The 27,122-nt window shown below is 42.9% G+C and overlaps 1 protein-coding gene across 1 annotated transcript; it reads right to left on the reverse strand.

The window, feature by feature from the left end:
- Positions 1 to 18,754: 18,754 nt before the first annotated feature.
- Saysd1 (SAYSVFN motif domain containing 1) lies at positions 18,755 to 23,989 on the reverse strand. The gene is made up of 2 exons (XM_075949223.1): positions 23,647 to 23,989; positions 18,755 to 19,254 (listed from the first exon to the last, which is right to left on the reverse strand). Exons 1-2 carry the CDS (start codon positions 23,854 to 23,856, stop codon positions 18,928 to 18,930), a joined length of 537 nt encoding a protein of 178 aa, XP_075805338.1. The 5' UTR covers positions 23,857 to 23,989; the 3' UTR covers positions 18,755 to 18,927.
- Between the last annotated feature and the right edge of the window lie 3,133 nt (positions 23,990 to 27,122).

Consider the following 27,122-nt stretch of genomic DNA (forward strand, 5'->3'; position numbering starts at 1 on the left):
GGGACGAACAAGTGGCCATTCCCTGCAACATCAAAAGACCCCAGAAGAATATATTACCTAAGTAAACAGGAAGTGTATTGCAAGCATCTTCCAAAGTTCTAGAAATAACAGAGACATCTTGCTACCTGGAAAGTCACCCAAACTTCTTTTGTAACTTTGGGGCATCCATCTTTAGCCTTATAGGCCCATAATATCTGGCAGACTTTTCAGTGAAGCAAGAAATTTGAAGATTTGTTCCACCTGATACTGGCAAAGTTCATCAGTTGCTTTCTTCTATGTCCTGCAGAATGTCTGGCAGTTTCTTCTATGAAGCAGGAACCCTGAAGAACTATCCCATTTTTTGGAAAGTTTAGCAGTCACTTTTCTGTAGATCCTGCATGTCCAGTTTATACAGAATATTATCAATCAGTCCAGGCAAGAAAAGTTTCTTGCCCAAATGGCTAGCTTTGTCACATTGAAGGCAAATTCCATAACAAGTTTCTTCAAGGCTTGATAGAGATATGAATAATGCATTGATATGGATTTGACTTTATTGATATAAATCTAAGGTCATTTGTTATATGTATATGTATTTCTGGCCTTGATTATGGTATTGTGATTGTGTAGTTCATGTAAAAATGTAATGTATATAGGTTGCTAATGGATACTCATCGATAATAGTAAAGCTTGTAGTCATGTTAGATTTTCTAGATATATAGAGATATATTTCAGTTAGATAGGCATTCTTCATATCTTCCAAAGACTAAAGAATATGGCATTAAATGTTTTAATAACTTAGGGCTGTTCATGACATTGAGACCCGTCTGCTCCTGGCAGCACTAATCTACTTCCAGAGGCATCGAAGAGGCTCCTTATGGAGTTTGTTGGCCATTTGGGCAAGAAACTGCTCTTGCCTGGACTGATGCATGAACTGGATACAAAGAACCTACAGAGAGAGGACTGCTGAATTTGCCTAAAGGTGAGATGGTCTCTCGGGGTTCCTGATTCATGAAAGAGTCTGCGAGACATTCTGCAGGACACAGCAGATAGTGACTTAACTGCCTTTGAAATTTCCTGCTTCATGGAAATGTCTCTGGATACTATAGACCTGAAGGCCAAAGATGGATGCCCCAATGGTACAAAAGAACTTTGGGTGACTGTCCAGGCAGCGAGATATCTCTGTCACTTCTAGAGTTTTTGAAGTTGCTTACTTCTTGTTTACTTAGGTAATATTATATCCTTCGGGAGTCTTTGATGGAGTTGAAGAATAGATAGTTATTGTTGTCCTTAGTTATGATAAAAGATAAAGTAGATATAAATATTGTAACTGTAATTCTTGCTTGATAATTGTTTTGTCATATGTGATTTTACTATGTTAAAGTTAAAGCCTTGCTTTTTTGTTTAAACAGAAAAGGGGGAAAAATGATGTGGGAAGGTCATTTGTCAATCTGTTGTTTCATTGGTTAATCAATAAAGAAAACTGCTTGGCCTGATAGGTCAGAAAATTAGGTAGGTGGGGTAGACAGAACAGAATGCTAGGAAGAAAGGAAGTGAGGCAGACGCCATGCCTCTCCTCTCCAGGGCAGACGCAATGAAGCTCCAACCCAAGATGGATGTAGGCTAGAATCTTCCTGGTAAACTGCCTCATGGCGCTACAGATTATTAGAAATGGGTTGGTCGAGGTGTGAGAATTAGCCAATAAGAGGCTAGATATAATGGGCCAAGCAGTGTTTATATTAATACAGTTTGTGTGTTGTTATTTCAGGGACTGGGAGCCGGGCAGCAGGAAAGCAGGCCCACAGCTACCTTCAACAAATGCCCATCAACCTCTCTGAAGTAATTGGTGCCGCCAGAAGTAGATATGTCTCCCTGTTGAGAAAAGTCTAAGTTCTTAAAACATTTTAAATGCTATATTTTGTAGGTCTTTGAAGTGTCAAAAATTATCTAGCTAGCTGAAATGTATCACTGTATATCTAAAAATCCTAACATGACTAAAAGTTTGATTATTATAGATTACTATCTATTAATCTGTATTTTAAATTATACATTACATTTTTCATGAGCCACATGAACATACCTTAAACAAGAGTAGAAATATATATGCATACATATAATAACAAAATCCACTAGACAAAAATCTATACCAATGTATTCATTTTTATATTATATCCCCTTTTTTTTAGATAGAGATTGACTAGGACCATTAACCATTTATAATCAACCCTCTTTAAATGAAAACAAACATTTATAAACAATCATTTTGGAAATTTGGGCATAGTTTTTTCCAAACTGCTTTCTGCTGTTTGTTGGGTGAAATATTTTTAGGATTCACAAAAACCTTTCAGGAGGGTCTTGTTCCATCAAACCACATTAGCCTGAAAGGAAAGCACAGGTTCCCAACCTCTGTGGAAACAAAAGCAGAACCTCTTTTCCATAGTAACATATCCTTAGACTCATATTTTGAATTCAAGATTCTTTTAAAATACATGTTGGTTTAGCCTATCGGCTCCCAGAATAAAATCTCTCTCTGCAGTCAAAAAGTTCAAAGAAAACACAATAATATACATAATCCAGACTTTGTGTTTTTCATCTTTTCATGGCCCATGATTCTTTTTACTCAATCTTTCCTTTAAGAACCTCAGTTTGATACCATTAAATTATTTTTTAATCTATGACTATTTTATCCTATCTGTCTTAAGCCCATGCACACTTATTAAATTTACTGTAGCCCATTTAAAGGCCTTTTTGTCTGAATCTGTTTTTACTATGTATCTGTAATCCTTTTCTGACCAGGAGAGTTTTTTACAAATGCTAAGCGGGCATAGCTAGGACTAATATTGTGGTTTTGCCTGTTGGCTCCACCCCATCCAACATGGAAGAGGCATGTTTCCTGCCTCTGTGACCTATGCTCACCACCCCAGCTCCAGGGATGCAGCTGGTCTGTCACCTTTAAGCAACTAGTAGCATGCTGCTCACAAACCCTATCTAAGTGCTTTGTAGCAGGACCTCCCAAAAGAGCCTATCTGAAAGGCTGCAGTTATCAAGAAGCTGCAATTGACTCCCATTGGGGGGGGGGGGGGTTCTAGAAGTGCTTTTGGTTTTCAGCATGCTTAGGGTTTATGTGGATGTACATTGCCAAATGTTAAGCACCATTATGTAAACAGAGACTGTACTTTCATTTTCCAGCCGCCCAAACCTGAATAATCACATGGAAACTATATTAATTACAACACTATTTGGCCAATGGCTTAGGCATATTCTTAGCTAGCGCTTACATCTTAAATTTACCCATTTCTATTAATCTGTGTATCGCCATGAGGCTGTGGCTTACTGGTGCAGCATGTTACTCCTTCGGCAGCTCCATGGTGTCTCCTTTGACTCTGCCTATTCTCCCTCTCTATCTCTGTTAGCAACACATATACAGAAGGATAAGGATGTCCCACATCTGTAGATGGCATGTCCGCCTTCTATGAGCCTCTTCCTTTCCTCAGGACAAATGTCTGAAGACCCATTTGCCAGAAGAGGTCACCCAAACACCACCTTCAGTTTTCCACCAATTGAATGGAAAACTTCTTTACACATAGCACAAGGCTGTGGTCAGCACATGTCTTTGCTGGAGTTCCTTTATTTTATGTATATGGGGTTGGAGGGTATTCTGCAGTGTGTGAGAGAGGTTCAAAAACAAATAGGTGTCCTTTCTCTGCTTCTAACATACGGGTCTCAAGGATGCAACTGAGGTTGTCAGACTCACTGACAAGTGCCTCTACCCATTGAGCCATCTCACTCCCTGGCCCTAGGTAATTTGTTTGGGACATGGTTTGGCTATGCATCCCTTGTTGACCTGGAATTTATTATGTGTAACAGCCTGGCTTCCAACTTACAAAGAGGCTTCTCTCTGCCACCCTAGTGTTGGGATTAGAAGAATGTGTCACCATGCCCAGCCTAGATATTTATTTTCATTCAATTTTTAAAATTTTGAGACATAATATATATATTTCTTCTTTCCAATTTTCCCTCCAAAATCATATATCCTTCCCATTCTCCTTCAAATTCATGACCTCTTTTTCCAATAATTGTTCTTGCATGTATATAAGCATGTAAATATTCCTAAATGTAACCTGTTCCATCCATATATATTACTTGTATATTTTTCAGGGATGACTGTTTTGTACTAGACAAACAGTTGGGTGTTTTCTTCCTTGAGGAAGGGCACTTCTCTCATTCCCAGCTTTCCTCAGTTGGCTATAGTTCTTTGGGTGGGGTTGAGGCCTCATGGGCTTTTCCCAATCCAGTTTGGCATACTCACTGGTGTAATCCTTGTTCAGCTCACACTTGAGAAGTCATGTTGGTGAGACTTTATGGGCGTAGATTCTGTGTTACTAGTGCACACAACCTCACAGCAGACTCCTTGATCCTCTGGCTCCTAGAGTCTTTCCACCCTTCTTCCACAATAGCTCCTGAGCCTTAGGAGTGTTTATAGATATATCCTTTGGGACTGGGCTCTAAAACTGCATTTTGATATACTGTGGCTCTCCATAGTGGTCTCTCTGATGCAAAGAGGTTTCTTTGGTGAGGGGTAAAGACTGCACTTACCTGTGAATATAAGGACAAATATTTATAGATGGTCATTAGGGATTGTACTGGTTTGGTAAGCTGAGATTGTATATTCTCCTCCAATAAATGAAACTTTACTAGCACTAAGATGTTAATTAGGTTTCCAGTACCGACATGCCTTCCCTCTTGTTGAATGGGTCTTACGTCCAGAGAGCTGTTGGTTACCAAATGTAAGCATACTACTGCTACACCCCTAGGGTCATTGTGCCCAGTAGACACTGACAGGGCTCATAGGCACCCTGTCAGGATAGGACTAGTGGTGACCTCCCTCCTCTGTAAACAACGATGGTGCTGTCAGGTCCCATAAAAGTTAATCCTCATGGAGGCATTCCAGTCAGTGTCAGTTCAGGGGTCGCTAGGGCCTGTTTCTGAAATTCATAGTGTCTTCAGCAATAGGGACTCCCCTTCCACTTCAGAGAGATAACCAAAGGCAATAGCAATAGACTAAGTTTTAGGAGTTTCCTGGACAATACTGGCCAACAACTCAGGAGAGGGCTTCTTACATATGGTATTAATGTTCTTGTTAGGTGGTCTTTAGCCATCATCCCAGATGAGAAAACTTTATTAAGCTATAAATGTAGCTCACATAAATAAAGGTGTCCACAGGCCCACCTTGTGCCACTTGGTTCAGGTGGGTAAGACACCCATGGGCCAGCCTGGGTCCTCACAGTCCATGCTGGTTGGAAGGTAGCCACTGGCCTGCCTGGATACTTGTGGCATCAGGAGGGTAGGTGTCATTAGGATGAACAAATATATGGTAGAAAGATGGGAGAGAAAGAAAAGCAGAATTATTCGTGTGCTATGGAAGAAGGCAGAACTGAAGAAGTGAACATGGAGAAACAAGGCTGATATGGATTGACTGCTTGACACCTGAAGCCAGGGTAATGTCCCACCCCAGGCTGCTGCCAAGGACCATGTCTGGGTCCATGGCCCTCCCACAGCTACAGTCTGTGTTGATATCCATGACCCATGTTGCTACCAAAGGCCACAAGGACGCCTGGGGTCTGAGCAGCCACTTGTGGCCATATTGGTGTCCAAGGACTGTGCCACTAATGGAGCCATGCTGATCTGAGTGGCCTGTGTACCACCTGGGAGCCATGATGACATCTGGGCCTGGGCTGTTGCCAAGGGCCAATTCTTGGTCCTTGATCCTACAGCAGCCAAGGGTTTGAGTTGGTGTCCATGGCACCTGTTATCACTGAGGGCCATGTAGATGCCCAGGGTCTGATCAGCCAACTGAGACCATGTTGGTATCTGAGTAACATGTTGCAGCTAGACATACTTCTCTGGATGACCTGTGATGCCCACCCAGGCCATGGTGACATCTGGGCCCAAGCTGATGTCTTGGGCTGTTGCCAAGGGCCAGGTCTGGGTCTGTGGTCCTCTGCAGCTGAGGATGTTGATGTCCATGCATGTTGAAATCCAAGAGCCATGCTAAGCCAGCTAGCACTTCACTGGCCCTGAGATACCTGGCCCTGCCCCTCATGGAAAAGCACTCACTCACCCAGACTCAAGAGAGATGGTTCTGTCCTTCACCTGAAGGAGCAGTCTCAGTGGACCAGACTGACCAACTCAGCTACCACCCAGACCCACATCCTGGTCCTTGGGTTCGCCTACCCTAAGATCTACCTCATCTATGACCTGTGGGAGTACATGAAGGGATTGGTCCTGTAAAATGATAGCCACGTGATCTCCATGACTTGGGCAACAGCAGGATCTCCAAGAGGAGTTTTGGTGAGGGCTCAGTAATAATGGTATAGATTAGACAAAAGGGTATTGTGATATTTTCTTTGTGCTCTAACAAATAAGACTTGCTTACAGATCAGAGTGCAGAGCTAGCCACTAGTTAACCATAGAGGTCTGGAGGTCTGTACAGACAGACAGGAAGTAATATGGCTGGGTAGAGAAAGGAATATGAGGGCTGGAGAGATGGCTCAGTGGTTAAGAGCACTGCCTGCTCTTCCAAAGGTCCTGAGTTCAATTCCCAGCAACCACATGGTGGCTCACAACCATCTGTAATGAGGTCTGGTGCCCTCTTCTGGCCTGCAGACATACACACAGACGAAATATTGTATACATAATAAATAAATATTTTTAAAAAAAAAGAGAGAAAGGAATATGAGGCAAGAGGAGACAGGAGCTTGGCCCTTGGCCCCATTTTTAGCTGAGGAGTTAGCAAGTTAAAAGGTGGTTGTGGCTTACTCTTTTGTCTCTCTGATATTTCAGCATTTACCCTGATATTTGGCTCCAAGTTTGTATTATTAAGACCAATTAGAACTTGTGCAACAATCGGCACCCAACTTTAGGGCACGAATTCATGAAAAAGCTGCTTACCTGAGGTTTTGCAGCAATTGGCACACACCAGAACTGCACATGAAGGCTCCCACCAAAGTCACTGCCACACCAGCTAGGGTTTTTTTTTTTTCCTCAAGCTGAGTGAGTTCAGGATTTTCTTGTTGTAGCCTCTCTACAGCAGTCTCCAGCTGCCACCCTAACTCCAGAAGCCCCTGGGCTCCAAACAACACAGGACTTACCCACTTGCTTGCTCTGCCTTCAGGCAGCTCCCACCACATACACTTCTTCCGCACGATCCTGTGTGCATTTTTTTCAGACAACTGACTCTCTCTCCCCTATGGGTTTCAGACTTCCGCAGACACCCTCTCCTTGGATTGCCACTCTCACTTCATAGCTACATGCTAGAGCTGCAGCTATCCTCAGCCAGGCTGCATCACCTATGTTCTCCACTCAAACATGCTACACCTTACATTCCACTGTCATTCTCAGCAGTTTGGTAAGACAATTGAGAATTTGGGGGTGGGTTGGTTTTTCAAGACAGGGTTTCTCTGTGTAACAGTTCTAGCTGTCCTGGACCTAGCTCATAGATTTCTTACAAAGATTGACTTCAGCAGTAAATAGAATGATACCAAATTCAGAAGCTAGACAAATAATAATTGACTCTCTGACTTGAAAATGCTAATGCACAATACAAAGGGGTAATTAGGCCATTAAAGGCAAGATCAGAACTCTTGGAGAAATGGATCTGAGATACAATCAATATTTTATCTCAACCATTACGATGCTTGGATAGGGAAAATTATTTCCAGAGCTTTGAAGAAAAAATTAAATGTCAAGAGATTCAATTTCAGTAAGCAAGGCCACCTAAAAAGGGATTGTAAATAGAGAATTACTAGAAACAATGTTTTTTTCTAAGCATCATCAAGACAGAATGCCCCCTTCTGGATTATGCAGAAGGTGTAGCAAGAGCAGGAATTGGACAAATGAATGTAGATCAACAAGGGACAGTCAACGTAATCCTTTGCCATTGGGAAATGCCTTGAGGGGCCTCTAGTAGGCCCCCATGCCAAATTCAGTTCACTTGTTTCCTGTCATCATAGAGAAAACTCCTTCCCAGAGCAAAAGAATCTAATGCCTATAATAAGAACCATACTACTCTGGATGATAGAAAAGTTAGAGGAGAGAAAAAATTCAGGAGAAACTGTAAAGCAAATATTTTGGCAAACTTCTACATATGAACAAACACCAAAATTAAAAATACAAATAAATAATGTTGTCATTGAAGGTCTGGTAAACACAGGTGCAGATGTAACAATAATTTTATCAGGATCTTGGTGTCCAAATTGGCCTCTTCAGGAGGTAAAGGTTCACATTTTAGGGACTGGAACATTGTCTCAGGTAAAACAGAGCATGAGATGGGTCAAATGTATAGGGCCAAAAAGACATAGAGGTAAATTAAAACTATATGTGGCTATGTGGCTAACAACAATGAAATTATGTCCATGATTTGTTATAGCAATGGAATACTCAGATTAACATTCCTCCAATCTCAGAAACAAACCATAAATTAATGTATGTTTATGGGAAAATATGAGAAGGTATGATAAAGAACAGCCACCGACCATTCAGGCTGTACAAGAACAGGGTACAATGGCTATTGTACAAAAACAGGGTACAATGGCTACTAATCTTTCAAAGGCACCAACAACCCTAGCTTTAAAATGGTTGATAGACAAACCTGTATGGGTTGAGCAATGGCTTTAACAACAGAGAAACTGCTGGCATTAGAAAGAACAGCTGATACAGGAGCAGCTAAATGCTCAGCATATTGAAGAATCAACCAGACCTTGGAATTCATCTGTATTTTTTATTAAAAAAATCTGGAAAGAGGAGAATGGTAACAGATCTAAGAGCTGTTAATAAGGTGTTTCAGCCAATGGTCTCTCTACAGTCTATAATTTCTTTGCTTTCTCTATTGCCTAAAGGATAATCTCTTATGGTTATTGATTTTAAAAAAATGTTTCTTCACTATACCTTTACAAGAAAAAAACAGAGAAAACTATGCCTTCACAGTGCCTACTTATGATAATTTTCAGTCTCTTAAGAGATATCAATGGAAGATTTTCCCACAGGGAATGTTAAATAGCCCCACCCTGTGCCAATATTTTACACAGCAGCTATCAGAAATGATGCGCAAGCAATTTCCTCAATCTATAGTTTGCCATTATATGCATGATATTTTACTAGCTGCCTCAAATGTAGATACTATAGAATATTTGAAGAAGTAAAGAAAATTTTGCCTTGTTGGGGATTACAAATTGTTCCTGAAAAAAAGATAAAAAGAAGAAATCCAATTAATTATTTAGGATAAAATAGATCTACAAAATAGGTCAACAAAAAATTAGAGCCCATAATGTACAAATTAAAAGAGATCTATTGCAGACTCGTAATGACTTCTAATTATTGCTAGGAGACATTTCCTATCTAAAGCAATTATTGGGGTAAAAATTGATGAACTGAGTAATTTATTCAAAACCTTAGATGGTAACAAGGACTTAAATAGTTCAAGAGCATTATCAGCTGAAACTAAGAGAGAACTGGCTTTTGTGGAAAAAAAATTATAGGATGCACATGTGAATCATTTGGATCCAAAGTTTGGATGCATTTTGGTTACTTTACCCTCTAAGTATTCTTCTACAGGAATATTAATGCAGAGAGAAGACATTACCTTAGAATTAATCTTTTAACTACATAAAAACAGTAAAAAAAATTAAAAACTTATGTGGAAAAGGTCTTTGAGTGCATTCTAAAAGGAAAATTGAGACTTGTCAATTAGTAGGAATATACCCAGAAGAAATTGTAGTACCTTTTACTAATGATGAAATAGTCAAATTATGGGCAGAAAGTGAACGTTGGCAAAAATGCTTGCAGTAATTTCTTAGCAGAGATTAACAATAAATATCCCAAAAACAAGAAAATTTAATTTATAAAGAGAACTAACTGAATTCTTCCTCACTTTATAAAGGGAACACCAATATCTGGAGCCTCTACATTCTATACTGACGCAAATAAATTAGGAAAGGCAGGTTACAAATCAGAAAATTTAAATAGAGTGGTTCAAAGTCTTTATTATTTTGTCCAAAAGTCAGAATTTTATGCTATTCTCATGGAATTAATGGACTTTATAGGAGCCTCTAGTAAGAGAAAACATGTGATATGTATCTTTTTGTGTCTGGATTACCTCACTCAATATAATATTTTCTTTTAGGGGGGTTGTTTGTTTTCTGATTTTTATTGATATTTATTGAGCTCTATCTACATTTTTCTCTGCTCCCTTTCCTGCCTCTCCCCTCCCCTTCAACCTGCCCCCATGGTCCCCATGCTTTACTCAGGAGATCTTGTCTTTTTCTACTTTTTACTTGCCATGTAGATTATATCTATGTAAGTCTCTCTTAGTGTCCACATTGTTGTCTAAGTTCTCTGGGATTGTGGTTTGTAGGCTGGCTTTCTTTGCTTTATGTTTAAAAACCACCTATGAGTGAGTACATGTGATAATTGTCTTTCTATGTCTGGGTTTACCTCACTCAAAATAATGTTTTCTAGCTCTATCCATTTTCCTGCAAAATTCAAGCTGTCGTTATTTTTTTCTGCTGTGTAAATATACCATATTTTCCTTATTCGGTCTTTGGTCAAGGGGCATTTAGGTTGTTTGCAGGTTCTGGCTATGACAAACAAAGCTGCTATGAACATAATTGAGCACATGTCCTTGTGACACGATTGAGCATCCTTTGGATATATTCCCAAAAGTGGTATTACTGGATCTTAAGAAAGGTTGTTTCCTAATTTTCTGAGAAATCTCGCCATACTGATATCCAAAGGGGTTGTCCCAGCTTGCATTCCCACCAGCACTGCAGAAGTGTTCCCTTTTCCCCACAACCTTCTCCAGCATAAGTTGTCATAAGTGTTTCTGATCTTGGCCATTCTTACAGGTGTAAAATGGAATCTCAGAGTTGTTTTGATTTGCATTTCTGATGACTAAGGACCGTGAATATTTCCTTAAAGTCTTTCAGCCATTTTAGATTCCTCTGTTGAGAGTTCTCTGTTTAGGTCTGTACTCCATTCTTTTATTGGATTATATGATCTTCTGGTGTCCAATTTCTTGAGTTCTTTGTATATTTTGGAGATCAGACCTCTGTCTAATGTGGGGTTAGTGAAGATCTTTTCCCATTCTATAGGCTGTCATTTTGTCTTGTTGACCATGTCCTTTGCTTTACAGAAGCTTTTCAGTTTTAGGAGGCCCCATTCATTAATTGTTTCTCTCAGTGTTTGTGCTGCTGGGGTTATAGGAAGTGGTGCCCTGTGCCAATGAGTTCAAGTATACTTCCCACTTTCTCTTCTCGTGGCCCAAATCATTTAGTAATGAACTGTTTCCTCTCAACAAGTCTGCATATTTACTAAATTATTTTTGCTATCAATTTTAAATTTTATTGCAGAAAATTGCCACAATTAGGTGCTGTGGTGGTTTGAATAAGAATGATACACACAGGTTCATATATTTGAATGCTTAGTCACTAGGGACTAGCACTATTTGAAAGAAAAAGATGGACCAAGGTGCTGGCCTTGGAATAAATATGTCTCTTCTTATGGATCAAAATGTAGCTCTCAGCCACCTCTCCAGCACCATGCGCACTTGCTGCCATGCTTTCAGCCATAATGTAATGGACTAAGTTTATGAAACTGTAAGCAAGCCCCCAATAAGTGCTTTCTTTTATAAGAGTTGTCTTAGTCATGGTCTTTCTTCACAGCAATACAACAGTGTTTCCTCAGACAATGGACTGAAACATCCACGGAACCAGCTAGGATCACTCACACACTGCTCTACACTCTGCAGGAATCTTCAGTGCTAAGCTGGAAATGCACACAAAATAGGGCAGGATACTCTCCCAGGTGCTCACCACCTCTCTCATGTGGTACAAACAGTGAGCATTGTCCCCCACCAAGCATAGAGAACTCCAGCTGATAGCCTCAGGCTCCAAAAACTATGACAGGAAACTATGAAAACATAGTGATAATAAATAATAACTAAGAAATGTTATTAGCTTAAGAACAAAGACAGCAAGTTGGATGTAGGGACACACACCCGAGCGCTAGCTGTGTGGACGCTGGATAATCACTTCAAGGCCAGCCTGGGTAATGTTAAGATAGAGCGTGCCTAGAAAAGAAAAACAGGAAGAAAATGAGAAGGAAAGAGGGGTAGGGAGGGAAATAGAGAAAGAAGGGGAGTAGGAGGGAAGAGAGAAGGGAAGGGAAGAAAATAAGGAAATAAGCAGAAGGCAACAAATATTCCTGAAACTGCCTCGCAACAAGTCCTTCACTTTGTTTTTTTTAACATACAATCCCAGAACCCAGTCATTTTCTTGGGTATATCAATCTCTCAGTGGTTATCACCGTTCTCCCAAGACGTTTCCTTACACAGAAGTGGCACCTCTTTGCTCCTACACTCTTTTCTGGTAGTATCTGGTCCCCCTTAGAGTTTAGTATAGTTCCCTGCCTCCAGAATTCCTTCCAGACTCTGCAAGTGGTTGATGTCCCTTCCTTTCCTTTGGCCTCCCTTAGACACCACATACTGCACTATAGCTGTCTTACTCTGGGCTGCCTTCCCCATCTGCCAGAGAGCAGCCTAGGAGACCAAGCCTCCTCTGTGCTGACAAGATCAGGTTCTCCATGCAGACTGGGGAAGCCCAGAACCTAGCACCAGCCTAAGAAGGTCATGTGATCTGCAAGGGGATAAATGAGAAAGGCATGAATGACAAAAGGCACTCCCTACTCCTCCCTGAAAGAGCTCATAAGAAACCTCATAAGAAAAAAAAAAGGAACCCAATTCCGAAAGAAAGGAAGGAAGGAAGGAAGGAAGGAAGGAAGGAAGGAAGGAAGGAAGGAAGGAAGGAAGGAAGGAAGGAAGGAAGGAAAAGAAATGAAAGCAGAAGCAAGCAAGCACAGGACACTATGTTAATAGGATGCTCTCATGTTTGAGGTTAAATAAGAAAGAAGGTAAGGTCCTTCACAAGCACCCTAGGAATTTCTTGATTTCTGATATATAGGCATACAAACTCAACAATCAAATTTGTTCTTTTTGTATTTCCAGAATTTTCAGAAATGAAAACTTAGGGAGTAAAGTGCCTTTAATTACAGTCTCTGGGAGCTTCCTTGTTTTAAAGTTGCCTGTGCTGTCCCGAATGAATAGCTGGAAAATGACAAGCCTGATGCCCCCTTCTAAAACCACTCCCATCTTTCTTTGCTTAGATGTAATCCTCATCAGATCTGCTTTCTAGTCTACACCTCCAATTGATGTTGGGAGCTGCAGTTCACTGAAGCACTCAAGTCAGGGAGGCAGGTGTTCTGTGGTGTGAGTGGGGTCCCCAGAGTCACATTTAACAGGACTAAAGGAGTCTTCCAAAGGGACCAACTTTCTTTTCTTTTTTTCCCGATTTTTCCTTCCTTCATTCCTTTCTTCTTTATTTAAAATGTGTGTGTGTTCATGCATGTGTGTATATATGTGTGTGTGGTGTCTATGCACGTGTATATAGGTGTGCATGTGGAGGCCAGAAGACAATGTAAAGTGTCCTCTATCACTCTCCAGTATATTCCTAAGACAGAGTTTCTCACTGAACTTGGAGCTACATTGGCAGTACCCCCTCCTGTCTCTGCCCCCCACAACACAGGGGTTGTCCAGCTTTATGTGTGGGTACTGGGGTTCAAATTCAAATCCTCAAGCTTATACAGCAAATGCTTATCCACTGGGCCACCTCTCCTGGTGGACACACTCTGTCTCCTTCCCTCTCTCTCTTTTAGACAGTGCCTCGTGTATCCTAGGCTTCTCTCGAACTCTCTATACAGTTGAGAATGTCCTTAAACTTCCGAACCTCCTGCCTCCACCTTCCCAGTACTGGGAATTATAGGCATGCACCACTAGTGTCTAATTTAATGTCCTGGAAACAAAGTTCATCCCTGGAACATCGCTGTCTGGTGTTTGAGTGAGAATGGCCCCCACAGACTTAAGTATTTAAACTTTAGTCTCTAGTTGGTGAAATTGTTTGGGGAGGCTACGGAACTTTTAGAATGGGAGCCTTCCTAGAGGACATGTTGATGTGGGAGTGTCATGTATCAATCTGTTGATTTCATTGGTTAAGCAATAAAGAAACTGCTTGGCCCTGATAGGTTAAAACATAGGTGGGAGGAGTAAACAGAACAGAATGCTGGGAGGAAGAGGAAGTGAGCTCAGAGAGGCCATGCTCCGCTCTCCCGGGCAGACGCACATGATGAAGCAAGCCGCCAGGTCAGACATGCTGAATCTTTCCCGGTAAGACCGGAGCTACACGGTTTATTAGAGATGGGTTGATCGGGATATGAGAATTAGCCTGTAAGGGCTAGAGTTAATGGGCCAAGCAGTGTTTAAAAGAATACAGTGTCCGTGTAATTATTTCGGGGCATAAGCTAGCAGGCGGCCAGGGTGCTGGGGACGCAGCCCCGCCACTCCTATTACTACAACATGTCACTAGGGATGGGCTTTGAGAGTTTGTATCTTCACCCAGTTTCTACTCTATGCTCCCTGCTTCCTGTGGTGGGGGCTGCCATGGGACCTTTCTGCCTCTTGCTCTGGCTATCCACTACCATGCCTCTCCTGCCACCGTGGACTCTCCCTTTGGAACCATAAGCCAAAATAAACTCTTCTCTGAGTTATTTTTGGTCATGGTGTTTCATCATAGTAGCAAGAAAGTAGGTGATACACTAGGCAAGCCACCTACCAATGAAGCTGTGGGCCCAACAGACCACTTTTCAGAACATCTAATGTGGGAGTGGTAGCTCACACCTGTAATCTCAGCACTTGGGAGGCGGAGAAGGAAGACTGGAAGCTTAAGACAAGCCTTAGTTTTGCAATAAACTTGAGGCTAGCATGGGCTATCTGAGACCATTGCAAAAACAAATAAACAGCACCCTATATAGTACAATGGTGTCTCTTTTGTTTGCTGTGGTTTCTGTTACTTGTGTGGTCGACAAAGAATAAAACATACTAAATTGAAAAATTCACAAGTTTTAAATAACATTCATTACAGTATATTGTTATAACTGGTCTGCTGGATTATCGGCTATCCCTAATCACTTACAGTGCCTATATTATGAATTTAACATTATCATAGATACATATGCATAAGAAAAAGTTTATACTAAGATCATTTCCATTCAAGGTTCAGAGCATCTGCTAAGGAATATTGTGATGTATTTCCTGTGGATTTGGGAGGTGGGTGATATATAAAATCCACAATTAAAAATGATTTGGGGCAGGGAAGATGGCCCAGTGGTAAAGTGCTAGCTGCACAAGCATGAGGACCTGAGTTCAGACCCCAGTGCCACAGAGAAGGCTGCTTGTGTCTGCAACCGCAGAGCTGGGGAGGTCGAGTCAAGTGAATCCCAGAGCTAGCCAGCCAGACAGTGAGCTGAATTCCGAGGAATGAGGTGGAGTAACTGAGGCCGACATCCCACATCAGCCTTTCACCGCAAATATAGGTATTCATGTGCACTGGCACCCACATGTACATCTGAAGCCCACAGAAACACATATCACACAGAGAGAGAGAGAGAGAGAGAGAGAGAGAGAGAGAGATTTCTGTCTCTGAGCTAGCTCTCCCAACGCACCTGCCCCCTATGACATGGTTCTCTGTGTACTCAGTTTTTTGAGAACAAAGTCTAAATCTTTGGCCCAAACGCTCAATGTTTCAAAATAAAAGTGCAACAGAAACCAAAATCTTACCCTCTTTAGTTTCTGTTAGCTAAGTAAGTTCCTAGCCATTGTGCTCCAGTTCCTTTGAAGCTCAAAAGTGGACAGGGAATTTACAAGGCTGCCTGCTAACCCTAGAGAGGGGCTGCTGTTTTATCTTAAAATATGTGTATAATAAATCACTGCTGGGAGCTATCAGAGCCTTTCCAGGACCTGTGAAGAGGTCTTTACTCTATGAATCTTGAAAAAAAAAATGCCTGAAGGAAAAAAAAAACAAAATCAGCAAAAGTGGTTCCAAGAGGCATTCCAGAGGGTTTTCCTCTTAATGTAAATGATCAAGTGTGAGGTGAAGGGATGCAGGCTAGGCTGCACCAGCTCTCTACTGCCCCTGGTGGCAACATGATCCTCGGGATTCTACCACCCACCCACCCTCCCCCCCCACTCGCCCACACCCCCCCCCACTCCCCCACCCCATATTCATTCTTCAGTTCTTTTCCACCCACGGTTTACAGGGGGCTCTCTGTGTGCCAAAACCAGCGAACCTCCAAATATTTGCTGAAGTGTCAGGAACCTAACACAATGTTCCCATTCTGTTTGCTTCTGCCCAGATGAGGATAGCTGGTTCTCATAACTGTGTAACTTCCTTTCTGTAGCAGACCCAGGTGCCTAATCTGACCCTGCAAACCAACCAAGGGCAACAGGGACAGACTGCCATGTTCGATACATAGTCCTGGCAGCATAAACTTACCCTTGGTAGAAGCTCCCCAGCCTGAACCCTCAGAAAGGGCAGTGCTGTGACGAATGCTGTTCCTGGAGTACCATTCCCATGATAGCCTGAGAGAGGGAGAAAAGAGAATCTGATGGCCCACCAGTCTGCAGGTCAGAGTCCAGGGGCTCGCAAGTGCCCTAAGATTAAAGTAAGAAGGAATAAACCTTGATGGCAGCCAGAGGAGCTAAGCTTCCCCCAAGAGACAAATTCCTAAAGAAGCTCCTGAACCTTGAAAATGGACTCTTCTTTGGGGGTCACTAGAAATCAACCCTCTTTACTAGGGGATAAATGTGGTCCTGCCTATGAGCAGACCAGGTCTGATACTGTGAGAAAAAAGTGCCTGTAAGTCCCCAAAGGTCACAGAAACAGCACTCCCACATGTAACTACTGCGGTGCCTTCCTGTGTCTCTTTGTCTGATGACAGAGCTACCTTTAATGGCAATCTCATTCGGGGCTACTGGTAAAGACTTGAGTGGCCATTCTGAGGTCAACGGGTCTAAATCCAGAAAATTGAGACTGCATCAAAATAAAGCTTGATGGTCTGACAAAAACAGCAAACATGAACTATCCTTGCTTCTCCTCCCTGCAGATATGTAACCGGCTTGCACCTCATGTTTCCTAGAAGGCAAAGCCAGTAGTACAGACAACTTTTAAGGAGAGGTAAGCAAGAATGTACAATAGGGCCATGGCTAGGAGGATGCTGGTACTCAATAAACAAGAGGTAAGTTTAGATAAAACTAAATTTGCTTCATAAGTAGAACATAAAAGGAAGAACAAAAGAATTAACAAAAGACCTCTATTATTTAATATTTCACAGGTATTAAAGTTACCTTCAGGAGCTGGAGAGATGGCTCAGTAGTTAGGAGAGCTTGCTGCTCTTCCAGAGGATCCAAGGTCTCTCCTCAGCATCCTCACTGGGTGGCTCACAACAGCCTGTGTAATTCTAAAACTGGGGGGCCCAATATCCTCCTTTGGCTTCTATGGGCACCAGAACACACAAATGAAGTTACCTTCATAATAACTTATAAAGTTAAGAGCTTAACTCTGAACGTGAAAAATTACTGAAGGAACCAGTTAATTTCTTAAAACCTTAAGTGTGAACAAAACTGGAGTCTTTATTCACCAGTGTGACTCACAGAAAAGGTGTGTGTGGCCAGAGTTCAATGAGCCTAAACTCCACCATTGTGCTGGAAGAGGAAGTCACACCCAAACCAGGCCTAACTGCTGCTGTCTACACAGCTGCCAACCAGAGCCCACAGACAGAGACCTGCTGAGTCTACATTAGCATGAGAGGCAGAGTGCTCATTTTAAAAACCAAAACCACAAAAGTGTGAGTTCCACGGGAGACCCTTTCAAAAATATATAAAAGAAAATGAGACATGACCCAATTAGTAAGTCAGTACAGAGTCCTATTTCCTGGCCCTTCCCCTTTGCACACACAATCGAGAACTTCACCTGATGAACTTAGCATTAATAACCTCTTATCAAATCTCCAATATTGGGGCTGGAAAATGGCTCAGAAGGTAAGATCACTAGCTGCTCTTGCAGATGACCCAGTTCCTAGAACAAGGCAGCTCAAAATCATGCATAACTCCAATTCCAGGGGATTGGACACCATCTTCTTGGCCTCCACAGGTACCAGGCACACATGTGGTACAAATATACACACGTGGACAAACATTTATACAAATAATTTTTTTTGTCTCTAATATTGGCTTTGTCTTGCTGAGGCTGTCCCTTCTTCCCCAAGTACAGACAAGGCGGCAACATGGTGAAAGCTGTGGTGGGCAGCACAGGGGACCTGCTATGGAAAGTACCCTAAAGACATTTTAAAGTTCAGTGATATTGATGACCGAAAAGAGAAGCAAGACACAAAACTTTCTAAAACTTGAAACTTAAACCTTTTGGGAAAATAATTCTGTAAATTTTTTTGAAGGGCTAGAGAGATGGCTCTGTGGTTAAAAGCATGTCTTGTTCTTGCAGAGGACTTAGGTCAGTTCCTTGTACTCACAGAGTGGCTCACAGCCATCCACAATTCAAGCTTCAGAGGATCTGATGTCCTCTTTTGACCTCTAAGGGTACCAGGCACATTCAAGCAAAACACTCACACATTTAAAAACAAAAAAATTGAGACCAGTCCACCTGGATGACCTGGAATATGGCTATGAGCAAACATTAAAATACTTAAAAAGGGTACTTGGGTGTAATACAGAGCCCCAATGTGCCTGCTCATCCATCAAATCACTGGGTAAACCAGAAGATCACGCAATGCATCTGTAACATGCCACTATGACCACTCTCCAGTAATGAGACAAACCAACTTCCTTCTTATATGACTTTTATAAATGCACCAGTCCCACAGAGAATATCTTTTAGAAAATTTCACCTAAATCAAAGAAGAGTCCAAAAATGAAACTGCAGCAGATGAAGGGAAAAGGAGAGAATGTTCTCCAGAGTCCATGCTCAAGGCTACAAAGACCAGCTGAGGCAGGTCCTACCTCCCCTGCGGGGACCTGAGCTGTAACTCCCGCTCCAGCTGCTCTGCAGTCAGGGTGCCCTGGATGGCTTCACACCCAGGGTTGAACACAGAGTAGGCGCTCTTCTCCCCCTCTTTCTTCTCCTCGGGACCCCGAGTCCCTACATACATCCAGTAAAACATAGACAGGACAAAATAAGCCAGGCCAAATTCCAGTTCTACAAACAGACCCAGCAGGACCAACCAGAGAAGAACCTTCAAGAAGGTGATGTTAGTCAGGAGAGACTGGTGTTGAGATGAAGGCAGAGGGACTGCCGCACTCTGTGGAGGCTGCTGAGCTTCTTCCTAGGACACAGAAGTAAGAAAGTAAGAATGGGAGGGTAACGGAGCCAAGAGGATGCAATTAATTGGAAAAGGCGAAACTTAACTGCTCTAGAGGATAGTTGCTAGCTCCCTGATTTCCTCTCTAAAGCAATCATTGCCAGAGAGCTTAGACGCCCTGGTCCAAACAAATCAACACTGATGGGCACTCAGTAAGATGTGACCCCGACAAAAACCTGCCAGTATTGAGATGGGATCTATTCATGGGAGCCATTTCTTCAGATTAGCTGGCTGCTAACAAAACCTACTTTGTGCCCCCAACAGAACCTGACCAACAACTGATAATGCCGCAGCTGCAGTACTTGTCCCCCAGTCGCAGTCAACACACTTGTGCTGATTTGATGAGGTGGGTTGAAATGTCCAGAGTACCTCCGTTCTAAGATGGAGACCATACCCAAACCAAGAAACAAAAACCCCTTTCACATAAAAAAAAAAGCTATGACGTCCACTAAAGTCATTACCACCCTACACCACACTATCCTATCCATGTCTTCATCGCTCATCCCAAGGCCTGGGAAGCATCTTCTAACTAGATTCCTTGCCTCCTCTCTCTTTTCACTCCCCAAGCCAGCCTGTGCACAAATGTTCAACGAGTTCTCTAAACTACCTCCACCCACACATCTGCAATAAATCAATATGGCCTGCATGTTAAAATCCAAAATTCTTGTGGGAAGACCCAGGCCAGGTGCTAGGGGAGCCCCTGGTATGGAGGTCACTTTAGGAGCTTTGTCTGCTAGTTTCTAAGTTTTTGCAAGTTTCTTTTGAATACACAGCAAAAAAATAGGTTTTATACTATAGCTCAGTACACAGGTGTATGGAAACCAAAATCAGTATCTGCCTGGAAAAGCTCTCTTGCATGCCAAATTACTCAGCAACTTTAAAGGGAACAAGATCCTATGTTGATTTTATCATCCATAAATGGGTCATGACTTGCATCTTGAAAAACAAGGGCCTAAAAATTTCCTGCCCTTTTTATTTAATTAGGTGCTCTAGAGGGGGAACAGAAAGAGTTTAATGGCAAACAAAATGCCAAAGGGGACAGACACAGGAGAACACCTGAAAATTCCTCTGACTGACTGAGAACTGTGTCTAGTGTTCATCCCGTCTGCCTTTTCCACAACAGCAATGTGCAAAGCGTTTGTGTGCATACATTACTAATAGGCATGGCTCAGAGAACACATTTCCATGACTCCAGCAGCAAGCTGCTTCCTAGCTGAGGGCCCTTTCCAGAGGAGGACAAGGCAGAGACAAACAAAGGTATAGAAAGTGAGATTTGGGTTGGGGAAGCGCACTAGAGGTTGACATCGATGTCACTTCTATTGCTGTCCACATTTATTTTTGGCACAGGATCTCTCACTGAACCTGGATGTCATCAGTTAGGATAGACTGGTCGGCCAGAGGACTCCAGGGACTCTCCTGTCTCTGCCTCCTCAGTGCTAAGATTACAATTCACCAAGTGCAGCTTTTATGTAGGTGCAGCGGATTGCACTCAAGTCCTCACACTTGCATGAGCTGTCTCCTTAGCTCCAGAAAGAACATTGGAGCAATAGAGGCCTTTGAACCAAACTGGGAGGTCAGGAGTTGCAGACCAGGATGGAGAATGAACCTCCAGGGCTGAATTTCTATACTAGGAGCTTTTCTAGATAGGGCCATAGATGGCAAGTTCCCAGAGGATTGAACAGTTACAAGCTTTTAACCACAAAGTGACAAAACCTCATTGTTTGGGGGACTACTTTCCTCCAGGAAAACTTGGGCAGAGGGAGATAAAGGGCATGGATATTGCAATTTAGAAAATTGTAATAAGAATTTATACCATGGCAAACACAGAAAGGTTATATATAGTCAGTGAAACAAACCTCAAGTCAAGTCCCTTAAGAAAGGGAGAGCGATTAGTACCACTGCCAGTCCCACCCCAGCATGCCCTCTCATCAATTTCCACATTTTTAATAAAAGAAGCTTTCTCTTGAGTTGAGCTTCTCTAGGTTCAACTCAGTGATTTCATTTTCCTTCAGAAATGAGTCAAGAATGCTTTGTGTGTGTGCCCTCTCATCAATTTCCACATTTTTAATAAAAGAAGCTTTCTCTTGAGTTGAGCTTCTCTAGGCTCAACTCAGTGATTTCATTTTCCTTCAGAAATGAGTCAAGAATGCTTTGTGTGGGTTAGACATCGTCTTCTTTTGTTTGTTTGTTTGTTTGTTTGTTTGTTTTTCAAGACAGGGTTTCTCTTTGGCTTTGGAGCCTGTCCTGGAACTAGCTCTTGTAGACTAGGCTGGCCTCAAACTCACAGAAATCTGCCTGCTTCTGCCTTCTGGGTGCTGGGATTAAGGTGTGTATCACCACCACCCAGATAGGAAATAATTTTAATGCGAGCAAGATGAGTTGTTTCTGGTACAATATGAACTGGGGGTGGAGTTCAGCTTTGTTTCTGACATGGTGTCTCACTTATATAGCCCAGACCAGCTTCAAGTTCACAATCCTCCTGCCTTAGCTCCTGAGTGCTATGATTGCAGGCATACACCCACTACTCTACCATTTTATTTTGGGGGGTGTCCTGAAAATGGACCCGAGGGCCCTGAACATGTTAGTCACGTGCTCTACTACTGATTCTATTCCTGTATTTATCTATTAATGTATTCATTATCTTTCTCAGCAGTGCTGGAGGTCGAATCTAGTATATCATGCACGCAAAAGAAACACTGTACCACAGAGCTACAACTCTAGCAATTAAACTTTTTTTTAAAAAAAAAAATCTGAGACAGGGTCACAGTCGAGTCTTGAACTTGCAATCCCCTGCCTCCTAAGTAGCTAGGATTACAGGTCTTCACTATTCAAGAAAATCCCCCCTTCCCTGCTCCCAAACCAGGGCCATAAAACACACCAAAGACTTCAAAACACCTGCCACTCATGGAATTCAGGAAAGCAGCCCACCCCCATAACACACTGGGGCCCAGTGGTCTCACTCTGAGTCCAGAGGTTGTACAAACAAACTGACTCCAAAGACTCAAAAAGCAGTTTATCCAGAAATGCAGTTTCTGACTCTGGCAGTCACGCTCTCCCCTCCCCAGCCCTCCAGACACTGAACTGCAAGGTTTGGGTGTGTCATCTTCTTAGACCAATAAAAGTCTGTTCTCACTGTTAAGAGACCAAACTGAATCTATCCTTCCATTTCCTCTGCTGAGTTCCTACAGCTGGCAGACCTAGACCCAGGTATGGATTTGGGTTTTTTGGGGGTTTTTGTTTGTTTGTTTGTTTGGTTTGGTTTGGTTTGGTTTGGATTTTCTCTGTAGCTTTGGAGCCTGTTCTGGAACTAGCTCTTGTAAACCAGGCTGGCCTTGAACTCACAGAGATTCGCCTGCCTCTGCCCCCGAGTGCTGGGATTAAAGGTGTGCACCACCACCACCCTGCACATATTTGGACAAGAAACTAAGGCCTTGTGATTGCTGAAAAGCATAGTGTGCTGGTTCATTTCTCGTCAAGCTGACCCAAACTAGAGTCTTCTGAGAAGAAGGACTCCCAATTGAGAAATGAGATCTGCCTGCAGACAAGTCTATCCTTTCCTCCCCAAGTGGCTTTTGGTTATGTTTATCACAGTAACAGAAACAAAATTAGAACACACGTTTTCTCCTTGGAGTGTTTCATATTTCCACCCAGACAAGTCTCCCTGCCAGGATGAGAACTATGTGAAGACACAGATTCAACTGGATATTAATCCAACTTTTTCCACCATGATCACTCACGATGAAACTGGAATACCCTTCTCTAGTCCAACAGTGACAAGCAAGTTCATGTACACCACCACAGGCAGTTACAGTGACCACACTTCGGAATGTTTTGTAGTCAGACCCTTTTCCCCAGGCCTGACCCTGCTTAGCTTCAGAAATCAGTTGCATTCAGAGTGGTATGGCCACAGTCTCAAACCTTCCCACCTCCAAATCCCCTTTCTAAAACACAAGCTACCTGAGACACTGGCTCCCTCTACCCAAGGTGTGAATAAAGTGAGGCCTTAATCACTGCCACTTTTGATCAACAACCAATTAGACCTTTTATCCTCCACTAGCAGTGGCCTGCAGTTGTTTCTCAAAGCCACGTGGCACCTCTATTAACTGGCTGTGAACAACTCAAGTGCAGAGATGCTTCTTTCTTCGAGTCCCCAGACCTTCGCTTTCTCTTTGCAATTAGCTGCTGCACAGGACCGTGTCTGGGACGTGCTGACACACATTGGGGAAATACGGCGGCGTTCAGCCAATGTGCGGGCGAGGAGAGAGCACACAGGCTGCAAAGGGCTCTGAGCGTCAGAAGCAGTGGGCGTGGCCCGGCGCGGAGGCGGGGCTTCAAGGTGCTGGTCTCCCTCCTCACCTGAGCCTGGTTGGGCGGGGCCCGCATAATGGCAGGGCTTGCTTTCCGCTTCAGGAAGCGTCGCAGCCAGCCAGTGGCTGTCTTTGGGGTCGCCGCCGCTGGCTCCGCCTTCGCTGCTGAGGTCTGCTCGCCCTGGCTGGCCGTGGAGGGCTGGCTCACCAGCCCGGCCCGTTTGCGGGCCTCCCGGAACTCTGCTAACCTTTGTTCCATAGCGTCCTCCCGCCCGCTCTCTGGCGCGTGCTCGACCCTTCCTGGGCCGCCTTGCGCGTGCGCGGGTGGCTCACTATTGCGCCTGCGCGTTCCGGTCGTGTCTGGCCGGAATTTTCCCAGGCGTTGTGACGTCCTATTGATTGCAGTTCTCTCTTCCTACGCTCATGGACGGCGTGTTCACCTCCTCGGGCTAGACTATGAGAACCGTTGTGTGTTCCTGGCTTTTGGTCGGGCCGCAGAACTGAGTTCTGACGTGTTTGCACCTCACCTCAGCAAACCGGTCCTCACCGTCTGGCCTCTGTTCCAGGGAGTATGCCTGCGGGGAGCCATCCCAGGACAAGGGAGGAGGCCTGTGGTGTTTGGGAGTTCCCCGTGTCATGAAGGCAGGACGCTTCCTACCTTCTTCCTGTTATGGGGTATGCCAACCTCGCTGAAGTTTGTGCACATCTCCATTTATTAATTTATCTGCGTGTGTGTGTGTGTGTGTGTGTGTGTTTGCTTGCTACACTAGAGAGGTGCGCTGACATGACAAGTCAGAAATGTAAAACAAACGAACTTACTCCGGTTCAATTTAAAATACACAAATCTAGACGAGGGGCTCAAAAGAGTGTAAGGGCCAGAGGTAGGAGGGGACCGGACTGAAACAGTGTCTTCTGGCCATCACGGGACCACGACACTCATGAACTCCCAACAGCTGTAGTTATCTGCGCAAGCTCAAACTAGCCAACATTCCTGGACAGGCTCGCAAGCCCCCAGCTGACTGAGGAGCTACTGATGGGTGATACCTTCTAAGGGAGGAGGAGTCAGTTTATGTGGGCTCTGGTGGATCAACCATACCCCAGTGGGTAGCACACGAGTGGGAATCTATGGGCTATTTTTAAAAAACTGAAAAGGAGACAAAGTGGGAAGGGATCAATGTGGGAGGTGTTAGGGAGAGGAGTGGGCATGAATATGACCAAAATATATTGTATGCGTGTGTGAACTTGTCAAAAATTAATAAAAAATAGAATACGCAGATTTTAAACGGTAGCCCCAGCTCTGCACTTGTGTAGCCATTACCCAGAAAAAAATCATTTCTAGAACTCTGGGTGTGCTTGCTTCTTCTCCCAGTTAGTATTTACACAAAAAATACAATTTCAGATCTGTTTTACAGATTCTTAAAGCTATATAACCTAAGCACCACTTGCAGAATTGAGTCTCAGATATTTTTAGATATTGCTGAGTTTGAGTCAAAGAGCCAGGAAATGGAGTCCCATTCATTTACCAAATGTTTGTCTGGGCTGTGTGTTGAGTACTGTACCAAGCAATGAGGATTGGGGTCAGGAGTCAGGGGGTCAGAAATGAAACAAAAACCTTTGTTTTCTACATGCTAACCAGGACGAAGAGCAACAAATAAGCCACTTCATATTTAATGTCAAGTGCTGGTAAATGCTGTGAAGCCAAGCAAGAAATGGAGATGATGGTGCAGCTATGACCAGGGAGGACCTCGGAAAGTAGTGGAGACGGTGCAGCTGTGACCAGTGATCAGGGACGACCTCTGAAAGAGCAAAGACTAAATGAGGCAGGTGGCTGAGGCATGTGGCTGTCTGGTCAGGGGTGCTTCATTCAGAAGAAACGTCAAGTTTACGGTTCTGATACTGCAGCTAGTGTGCTTGACCCCACAGAATCCTGTAAACCAGTGTGATGTAATAGGAGGAAGGAGGGACCGTGCCTTAGTCCGCTACCTGTTTTGATTGGAGCTGTTGGTTAGGAGTTCAGTCTAAACCAATTGCCAATATTATTTTCTATCTCCACTCATTACTATCCTGGATGAATGCTACAGGGGGCCTCTCCTTTTCTGGAAGGAAACTGAAATAGAGGGATAATGGAATAAACACTGAAAATTTTGGCTATGGGTCTAGGGTGCCTGTTTATCCAGATGAAGGCTATTGTATAGTGAAAACTGGATTTGGGAAGAAGTAGTAAATGAAGACCTGTAATGGGAACAATTGGCTGTGTGTAATATTTAAGCACCGAGGCTGAAATCAACTAGACAGCAACTGTGCACCAGAAAGTTAGGTGAAGACTGAGTAGTGAGTAAATTAGAGATGGTGAAGACCAGAAGAGGGTATTACAAGTAGCTTGGTGTGGGTGGATTCTAGGAACTGAACTCCTTTTTCTTTTTTCTTTCTTTTTTTTTTTTTTTGGTTTTTCGAGACAGGGTTCTCTGTAGCTTTGAAGCCTGTCCTGGAACTAGCTCTTATAGACCAGGCTGGCCTCCAACTCACAAAGATCCTCCTGCCTCTGCCTCCCAAGTGCTGGGATTAAAGGCGTGCGCCACCACCGCCCAGCCTAAGAAAAGCTGAATCTAATTTTATTATACTCTATACAAAATGATATATCACATATATGCATATGTGTGTAAGTCACAATCAAGTCCTAGACAAAACACTCTGTAGGCATATCACACCCTGAGTGGAATCCCAAGTTATTTCCATAAAGGGAACTGGAACTTAGTTGGATCCTTAAACCTTTGTTTTAGGTAGGAACTACTTCCCTATTTCAGGAGCACAAGGTTTGGCAACTAGCCACAGCTGCTGACAATGGCCTTGAGAAAGCAGAACTGATTTACAACTAGGTGAGATCTTTGTTAGAAGCACAATAACCTTGAAAGACCTAGAAACAACTAAAAGAAAAGTTTAACAAGAACTTTAAGATTTTGAAGAAAGAAATTAAAGAAGATACTAGAAAATAGAAAGATGTCTCATACACTTGGATAGGTAGGATCAACATCATAAAAATGGCAATCCTACCAAAGACAATCTATAGATTCAATGCAATCCCCATCAAAATCCCAACACAATTTTTCACAGACCTAGAAAGAACAATAATCAACTTCATATGGAAAAATGAAAAACCCAGGATAGCCAAAACAATTCTTTCTATACAATAAAGGAACTTTCAGAGGCATCACCATCCCTGACATCAAATATACAGTAATGAAAACAGCTTGGTATTGGCATAAAATCAGACGTTGACAAATGGAATAGAATCAAAGACCTAGATATTAATCCACACACCTATGAACACCTGATTTTTGACAAAGAAGCTAAAATTATACAATGGAGAAAATAAAGCATCTTCAACAAATGGTGCTAGCATAACTGGATGTCAACCTGTAGAAGAATGAAAATAGATCCATATCTATCAGCATGCACAAAACTCAAGTCCAAATGGATTAAAGACCTCAATATAAATCTGACCACACTGAACCTGATAGAAGAGAA

The sequence above is a fragment of the Microtus pennsylvanicus genome, chromosome 15 (genome assembly GCF_037038515.1).
Source record: "Microtus pennsylvanicus isolate mMicPen1 chromosome 15, mMicPen1.hap1, whole genome shotgun sequence".
Taxonomy (NCBI): domain Eukaryota; kingdom Metazoa; phylum Chordata; class Mammalia; order Rodentia; family Cricetidae; genus Microtus; species Microtus pennsylvanicus.

Bases quoted from the DNA above. Each gene is read 5' to 3' on its own strand.
- Saysd1 (XM_075949223.1), bottom strand. From the start codon at position 23,856: ATGGAACAAAGGTTAGCAGAGTTCCGGGAGGCCCGCAAACGGGCCGGG. The intron at 19,255-23,646 runs GTGAGGAGGGAG...TCTGTGTCCTAG, and splicing joins CCCCGCCCAACCAGGCTCAG to GAAGAAGCTCAGCAGCCTCC.